This window comes from Brassica napus, chromosome A8 (assembly GCF_020379485.1).
Source record: "Brassica napus cultivar Da-Ae chromosome A8, Da-Ae, whole genome shotgun sequence".
Classification (NCBI taxonomy): domain Eukaryota; kingdom Viridiplantae; phylum Streptophyta; class Magnoliopsida; order Brassicales; family Brassicaceae; genus Brassica; species Brassica napus.
The window spans coordinates 1,248,596-1,257,674 of NC_063441.1; the positions used below are offsets into that span (position 1 = coordinate 1,248,596).

The window sequence follows — 9,079 nt, forward strand, 5'->3', positions numbered from 1 at the left end:
TGGTCCCGGCGGGGCTCGAACCCGCGACCTTCGGCTCATAAGACCAACGCTCTAACCAACTGAGCTACGGGACCTTGTCAATTATATTTTAATATATGAATTTAAAAGTACTTAAAATATAAATAAAAAATAAATATAGAATATTATAAATATAAACTAAATTTTGTGTTTTTTATAGTTCGAAAAGTTTTTGTTCAGTTCAATAGTTTTAAGAACCAATCATGTTATGAAACCCGTTCATAGTCAAATGATTTGTTAGATTCAATCCGGTTATAAGACCGGTTCATAGTCGAACCTAGTCCAACCATCAGGTTGGTTCTGTTTTGAAAATTGTTTTTTTCTTTGATTTGTTCAACTAACCAAGTTTGGGTCTAAAAACTAAACGTTTTAAATTTTCAAAGGCATATATGACCATATATATGGTCCCGGCGGGGCTCGAACCCGTGACATTCAGCTCATAAGACCAAGCGAGCTACGGGACCTCGTCAATTATATCATGTGTTAACACAAAATGAAAGCAAATTATCCATAGTAGTTGTAGAATATCTAAGCTTACGTTAACATCAGTAGCAATAGCCACTTATCAGTTGCTTCATCTCATCTCATATTAGGCCTCTGAATGAGAATACAACTGATCTCTACCATTTTTTCAACAGTAGAATGGTAACATCCTGTTGTCAAAAAAAAAAAAAAAGAATGGTAACATCCATCAGCATAAGAACGTTAAAAATGAGTAGGAGAGGAATATGCACCGAAGAAACAAGAAATATAATGTATCAGTTTTATTAATAGTGTTTCAAACAACATCACTGACAAATCTCAGGAGCTGAACTTTACGCTTATACACTCTCAAACCCATAACATAAAGAAATAAAGAAGAACAAAACACGCCATAGAACAAACTCACTCATGTCACCAAATCTTTTGAACTAAGACCAGCCAAACCAGTAATCGAGAATATAGACCAGACCCAAAGAGAATGGGTAAAGCAAGTATGCTATGAAACATGTCCATAGAGGATACGTTGTGCGGAAGCTAGCAAAACCTCCCATCACCAGACAAACTATGAGGATCACCAACACTTCTGATGAGAAGTTCCACGTTAATCCTCTAAGGTAAACGATCGCTAAGAACACAGAGAGACAGAGAATGTTGTTCATTGTCACTCCACCACATAGCTCGGAGAAAGTTAAGGAGGCGGTTCTGATCTTTTTGCGAGAGGCAAAGATGATGGCAGAGACAGCTTCACTTGAGTTGGTGGCTAAAGGCAAAGCAATGAAGGAAATGAAGAAAGATGGGATCCCTGTGGCTGCGGAGAAGTTGTTAACTGTGTCGACCAAAGGATCAGCAAACGCAGCAGCAATGGCTGCTCCTAAAAGTAGCAACAAAGCTGCTTTAATGGTGATCCATTTTGGATCTGCAACCTCCCCTGATTCCTCATCATTCTCGCCATTTTCATTGTCTCCCAACAGAGCATGCTCTCTCTTTGTTTGCTGCACAAAACACACTAAAAGTTAGTTCCATAGAGGTTTTTAAAATAGGGTATCAACAGTGTCTCTCTCTTTCTTACCACATGGAAATGATCAAGGAACTTCATGGTTCGAGGACCGGCATCAGGACCAGAAGGACCAGCAGCTCCCATTGCCTGAATAAGCCAACGCTTAATCCCACGGACAAACTCTTCTTGATCAACTTGTTCATCAAGAGTCTTGTCAAAATCTTGAAGAACTTTTCCCACAGCATCATCCTTGTCAAAATCTATATCCTCAAAGCTGATTCCAATGATAAGCGCCTTAAGCTCAGCTGCTGATAAGTGTCCGTCCTTGTTTGCATCAATTGTCTCAAACAACCTATTAAACAGATAAAAATTTAAGCCCATGGTGTAACCAAGTGAAGTAATAAAGAGATAAACGATACTCAAGGATTATGGCTCTGGTCTAGCGGAATGCACCAAAATGATGGGTTGAGCCAAAGCTAGTTAGGAAATATTTAAATTGAGTAATTTTGCTCGAGTCGATCGGAACTATATTCCCATTCCCGGGTCGAGTTAATAAATCTTTAAAATACTATAAATGTCTAAATTAACTTAACATATATATATAAATATTAAGATATTTAACTAATTTTGGATAATTTCGGATTCTATCGGTTCCTAGTTCGGATTTCGGTTTGGTTTGTATTGTACCAAAGCCCCAAAGTACCTAACTCTTAAGTCCCATTAGGATAATTTTTATAAGGGTTCGGATCGGATTTCGGTTTAGAGTAAAAACGCCCAGGTCTATTGTAAAATTCTAAAAGAACTTTTTATACTCTCTCCATTTGACTTACCTTCGAATGACATGTTCATCAGGCTGACCTTCATCATTAAGAAGCCTTCCCAAAGCATGTTGTTTCAAGTGCCTTAAGATTCCTGATATAACATGCTTGTGCTTTGCAAAAGCAAGCCGTCTCCTTTGGATCCATGGTTGGAAGACCTATTAGATAATCATCATACAATGGAAAAATAAATCTCATAAACAAGATGGAGAAAAGCAGAAAACAAAGAGACAGTCTACTGGCTATGTACCTGATATACACAGTATGAGATCAACATAAGAACCGAGAGGATAAGAGCAACCAACACAGCCAAATGTCTTCCAGAAGTTGAGTCCAACATCTGTGGAAGCTGGACAATGATGAACGGTATAACCGATATAGCCATGATTCTTGCAGCATAGCTGGTCCAAACATCAACAGTTACACCAGAATCTAAAAAAATAGATGTAAACACACACACAGTAAGTATATGTCACAGACAAAAATGAATAAGTCTAATCTCCCGTTACCTTTGAGATGGAAGCCTTTGGTGTCTTGGTTATTTACAGCAATGGAATCACGAAGGTCACACTTGCCAACAACAGTGCAAGTTCCCCAGATGACAGTGAGAAGCATAACGGTGGAGCCAGCGAGCAAACCCATTCCCACAGAGACTTGGGTTTGTGCAGTTGCCGCGTCTCCAGAGAGACCAGACACTGAAACAAAACACCAACACATACTTAAGATTCAAGACCAATCAAGAAAATAAAAAAAAAAGAGCAAAGATCAACACTTCACCCAAAAAAAAGTTTTCTTGACACAAAAAAATAAAAGATTCTCTTTTTGTGACAAGCTCATCAGTTACCATCAAAGTATCATAGTCACTCGCTATTTGATCCACATAACCTAACAAAGATTCACTTTTTTTTTTTTTTTTCAAAATTCAGACAAGAATCTGTCTTTCTCCGACATAATTAGTAAAGCAAAGGACCTGTCGGAATCTAATCTCGAAAGTTTTAAACTTTCAGGACAAAAAAAGAGGAACATTTTCGCTATACCCATGATCAGCATAGCGTCAGGAAGAGCTCCGAGCATCGGTAAAAACAAGCCACCGACGATTCCAGGACCCAAGATCTCGAGCAAAAGCTCACTTCCGGCGGAGAGATACGTCGCCGCCGTGAACATGAGAAACCCATAAACCAAGATCAAGAACACGTTCCCAAGCGCTGTTTTAGTGCACGGCATGAACCCATATGTCTGTTCACAAGCTTCCTCTTTCTCTTCGGCAGAGACCACAGTTTTGATGATCGATCTGGAGTTGATGAGAGGTTCGCCGTTGACTCCATCGGAGATGAGATCAGTGGAAGATGGATGTAGGGAGACGAGTCGAGCGTAAGCGGAGGAAGTGAAGAAGAGGAGGAAGAGGAGAGAGATCAGAGATCTGAATCTCATGATTGGTTCTGTTCTGATTTGAGTAAAAAGTCAAAGAGGAGGACGTTAAAAGAGTGTGCGTGGATGAGTATTGTTTATATACACATGTATGTATGTATGATTGGAGCTTTTATTGACTGAAGTAGATATACATCGTGTGGGGCAGATGATTTGTTTTCAAGGAGGAAGATGAAACAGAGAAGAGTTTTTTTACCATTTTAACTATTACGTTCCGTTTTATCTCCCGTGCACGGGCGGACATCATTTTATACAATATACTAAGTCCGGACTACGCCCGAAATTTTTTTTATAATTTTTGTTATATGTTTTGTATTTATATTTTATATATTTATATATATGTTATAAAATATATGCCGTTAGACAATTTTAGAATTATTTTCAGTATTTTGTCTAACGAAATTTATAATAATAAAAACTTGTTTTTTAGATGTTTCAAAAAAAAAAGAACTTACTATTTTTATTATTAAAAGTTATGTATAACATAATGAGCAAAACTAATAAATTAAATTTTAGATATGGTCTGAATATTTTTTTATCTTTCTTATTTATATTTAATGTAAAATAATTGTCCAGAATATACTAATTAAATTTTACTTTGGCTTTAGAACTAATAATTTCGTAATTTTAAAGGGTCTTAGAACATTTATTTTTTGAAGTTTTTTCTTCGACCTGTCCTACATATATTTTGATTTATTTGCATAATATTGTTACTTTCTTGAACAAAATTGTTATTTAACAAATTATGTATTTTATAAATTAAAAAACAGAAGTCACAATCTTGATTCATGTGTGATTTTTTTTTTTAAAATGGATCTAATTGACATATTCTTAGAAAGTCATCTTACATTTAATCTCTAATCTTATCATTTAAATTTTGGGTCTACCAGAAATTTTTATTGGGCTATAAATAATTGGATTTAAACAACATATAATCCATTGAATTTATAGATAGTATAATATAAATAGATATAATTTAATGTTGTAATACTATACCTCGACATGTTAATAATTTAAATATTTGTCGATGTTAACTTTTAAAATTATAAAGATTTTTTTTTAAATAACAAAATCATATTATCTAACAATGATTAATCTTTACTACCTTAAACCAGTGAAAACAAATTTTTAACTATATATTTTATTTTTAAAATTAAAAAAAAACTAAATGTTTAATTATTTACTCGATAATATAAATCTATAAAGCGAAAAATATAATTTTTTAAAAACTTTCTAAATTTGTGAAATGTTACAATATTTTTGAATATGACAATAAAACAATATTTTATTAATCTTTATATATATAGTTACGATTTTAATAATGAAGTAATAATCCAAAAATATATATATAGAAGACGATACAAATACATGTGAAAGTTTAAAACAATCTATTCAATGAAAAATATACCGTAAATTTATTATGTTTTAAAAATTCATAGACACATATATATTATAATATATAACAATTTAAAATTAAAAACAAAATGTTTACATAAAAATAAATGAAAATAAAAATCCACGCGGTTACGCAGATCGAGATCTAGTTGTAGTTAAAATTCTATATTATAGGATTCTTTGGATGTCATATGATAATGCATGATATGTACTTTGACTTTTTCCTTTTAAAAAAATTAATAAAAATTCGGAATATAAATTTTAAGGTTTAAATACTTGTTAATGCAATTTATAAATTATTATATTTTTTATATGGTATATAATTTAATTTAAATAATATATATATATATACATTCTAAATATCTATTAAATGAGATTTTTATTCATATAATTTTATAATCATATATATCTTGTTATAACGAAATATAGTTAAAACACTTTATAAATAACCTTTGAAGTATAGAGTTTATTTGTTTTAAAAAATAGTGACAAACAAAAGATTTAAAATTTGTTCGAAGGATTCTACGATAAAATGTTTTTGTGGTGGTATGTCGTCATGTTCGACTGGCCATATGGATGTTTTTTTATCATACAGTATTCATATATATTTATCAACTTTTTCTTGTTTTATTTATTTTATTTTAAGTTTAATATTTGGCAAATACACAACAAAATATAATGGATTAAGATACATGTATCCTTTATACATTTTGTTTTTACTTTTTACAGTGTTTTGTAGGCTAACACATAGTTTTATTTTTGTATAAAATGAATTTTACTACCTACATTGTTAGAATTTGACAATCATGAAAAATGCGTAAAAAAATCTAAAAAAAAAGTTGCATCCAACCAACCAAAACGTTCGAAGCATCAAAAAGAATGTTTTTATGAGAGAGATGTGGCGTAAAAGGAAATCAAAATTGATATTTAATTTCCTTCATTTTCTCTCATTCTACTCTAAATCAAAAATCCTGACTTTAGAACCGGAGGAAGAGAAGTTTAGCCATCGTTCTTCTTCACATCTTCATCAACCGGATGAGGAGTAATTAAGTCATCGTTATTATTCTTCACATCTTCATCAACTGGAGATGAGGAGTTAAGCTATCGTTATTCTTCTTCACATCTTCATCAACCGGATGAGGAGGAGTTGTTAAACATTTGTAGTTCTTTTTCACATCTTCATCAACCGGATGAGCAGTTAAACCTTCATTTTATTTATTCACATTTTCATAAACCAGAGAAAAATGAGTTATGTCATCGTTCTTCTTCTCCATATCTTCATCAACACGAGAATGAATACTTTAGCCATCATTTTTCTTCTCATCATTATCATCACTCTGCGGAGAAGTTAATCCATCGTTGTTTTTCTTCACATCTTCATCAACCGGAGAAGAGGTGTTAAGCATCGTTCTTCTTTTTCAAATTTTCATCAATCAGAGGAGGAGTTAAACATACGTTGTTCTTCTTCACATCTTCATCAACCAGAGAAAAATGAGTTAAGTCACCGTTTTTCTTCCTCTCATCTTCATCAACCGGAGGGAAATAGTTAAGCCATCGTTTTTCTTCTCATCATCATCCTCATTATAACCGTTTTTACAGCCTAAACACTGATTTCGTAATTTCATTACAGAGAGGGTGTTGTGCAGGCCTAAAAAGTTTGGGGTTAATATAGAGATTGTATATGTTTAGGGGGATATATCAAGAGTTTGATAGTCTAGGTGAGAATAAGAAGGGTTAAACAAGATTAGACTAAATTTAGGATTCCATTACAAGACATTATTAGACGAAATAAAATTAAAACATCACATAAACTTATCTCATCCATCTCGTTTCTTCTACGTGTTGCTATTCTCGGACCCGGACCCGAGGACTTCCTCACCGCCACCGCCAGTCCTTATCTTCTTCTATTCTTCCTCTATGTCCACTTCTGCAAAAATTTCATGATAATTATTCTTTCATAGCTCACGGCTTCTTTCTTCATCCCACCTAACGGTATAAGCATCATGCTTAAATTCAACTATAAAAGTCCTTCCATTTGAAACTGAACCTCTGAAAGAATCATACACAACCCCTTTCTCACATAAAATATCTTCTGGTTTACATCTGAGGCATGGTGCCCACGTACCTTGTTCTGGCTAATCCTTTTGCCATAATCTTGAATTTCATGCCGAGATGATATTGGTTACAAAAACTTAGCAGCTCTTCCATGTCAGCTTCTTTGTTCCTTTCATAAAGAGCTTGAAGTCCTAGCTCCTCAACAGCTATCCATGCTTCAAGCTCTTCATCCTGCCGCTTCCTCTCAGCTTCGGCTATTCTCTCCTCAGACTCAAGCTCATCAGCATGCTGCTTCCTTTCATCTTCTGCTTTTCTCTCCTCAACCTCAAGCTCATCATCATGCCGCATCCTCTCATCTTCTGTTTTTCTTTCCTCAGCCTCTACCTCATCATCCTACCTCTTTCTCTCAACTTTCTCTGGTTGCTTCTTCTTGTTCTTAGCTTCTGCTATTCTCTCCTCAGTCTCAAGCTCATCATCCTACCGTTTCATTTCATCTTCTGGTCTTCTCTCCTCAGCTTCAAGCTCATCATCCTGCCGCATCCTCTCATCTTTTACTTTTTTCTCCCCAGCCTCAAGCTCATCATCCTACTGCTTCCTCTCAGCTTCCTTTGTCTGCTTCTTCTTGTTCTCGGCATAATCACCACTGGGAGGAGCATCATCACCAGAAGGTGGATGAGTTAATCTATCATTGTTCTTCTTCACATCTTAGTGAATTAGAGGAGGAGAAGTTAAGCCATCGTTCTTCTTCACATCTTCATTAACCGGATGAGGTGTAGTTACATCATCGTTATTATTCTTCACATCTTCATCAACCGTCTTCTTTTTCTCAGCATCATCACCACTGGGAGGAGCATCATAACCAGAAGGTAGAGGAGTTAATCTATTGCTCTTCTTCTTCACATCTTCATGAATTGGAGGAGAAGTTAAGCCATTGTTTTTCTTCACATCTTCATCAACCAGATGAGAAGTAGTTAAGTCATCGTTATTATTCTTTACATCTTCATCAATCAGAGAGGAGGAGTTAAGCTACCGTTATTCTTCCTCACATTTTCAACAACCGGATGAGGAGGAGTTAAACCTTAGTTGTTCTTTTTAACATCTTCATCAACCGGATGTGGAGTTAAATCTTTATTTTACTTCTTCACATCTTCATCAACAAGAGAAAAAGGAGCTATGCCATCGTTTTTCTTCTTATCATCATCCTCATCACCATTGTTTGTATAACCGTTTTTTTTACAGCCTAAAACACTGATTTCGAAATTTCATTACAGAGAGGTATTGTGCATGCCTAAAAAGTTTGGAGGCTAATGTAAAGAGATTTTATATGTTTAGGGGGATATATCAAGAGTTTGATACTCTAAGTAAGAATAAGAATGATTAAACAAGATTAGACTAAATTTAGGGTTTCAATACAAGACAAGATTAGACGAAATAAAATTAAAGCATCACATAAACTAATCTCATCCATTTACTTTCTTTTACGGGTTGCTATTCTCGGACCCAGACCCGAGGACTTCCTCACCGCCACAGCCGGTCCTTATCTTTTTCTCTTCTTCCTCTCTGTCCAGTTCTGCAACAATTTCATAATAGTTATTCCTCCAAAGCTCACGGCTTTCTTCCTCATCCCACCTAACGGTATAAGCATAGTGCTTAAATTCGACTATAAAAATCATTCCGTTTGAAACTGAACCTCTGAAATAATCATATACAACCCCTTTCTCACATAAAATACCTTCTGGTTTACATCCGAGGCATAGTATCCACATGCCTACCAGAACTTGCAATCCACAATGAACTATTCCTTTCTGGCTACCCTTTTTGTAGGAATCTTGAATTTAATGTCGAGATCATATTGGTTACAAAAATATAACAGCTCCTTTTGCCA

The 9,079-nt window shown here is 34.5% G+C and overlaps 1 protein-coding gene and 1 non-coding gene across 2 annotated transcripts; both read right to left on the minus strand.

Annotated features, from left to right (window-relative positions):
* On the minus strand, positions 1–74 carry TRNAI-UAU. Its single transcript has one exon. It is a non-coding gene; the product is annotated as a tRNA-Ile (tRNA).
* Positions 75–758: 684 nt separating this feature from the next.
* LOC106360427 (sodium/calcium exchanger NCL) lies at positions 759–3,836 on the minus strand. The gene is made up of 6 exons (XM_013800019.3): positions 3,354–3,836; positions 2,826–3,011; positions 2,567–2,748; positions 2,329–2,474; positions 1,571–1,850; positions 759–1,493 (listed from the first exon to the last, which is right to left on the minus strand). The coding sequence occupies exons 1-6, from the start codon at positions 3,745–3,747 to the stop codon at positions 930–932; spliced, it is 1,752 nt and encodes a 583-aa protein (XP_013655473.1). The 5' UTR covers positions 3,748–3,836; the 3' UTR covers positions 759–929.
* Between the last annotated feature and the right edge of the window lie 5,243 nt (positions 3,837–9,079).

What these genes read in the sequence shown, in the direction of transcription:
- LOC106360427 (XM_013800019.3), bottom strand. Translation starts at nt 3,747, where the DNA reads ATGAGATTCAGATCTCTGATCTCTCTCCTCTTCCTCCTCTTCTTCACT. An exon ending in TGACGCTATGCTGATCATGG is followed by an intron (nt 3,012 to 3,353) that starts GTATAGCGAAAA and finishes GTTTTGTTTCAG; the next exon opens with TGTCTGGTCTCTCTGGAGAC. An exon ending in CAAAGGCTTCCATCTCAAAG is followed by an intron (nt 2,749 to 2,825) that starts GTAACGGGAGAT and finishes CTATTTTTTTAG; the next exon opens with ATTCTGGTGTAACTGTTGAT.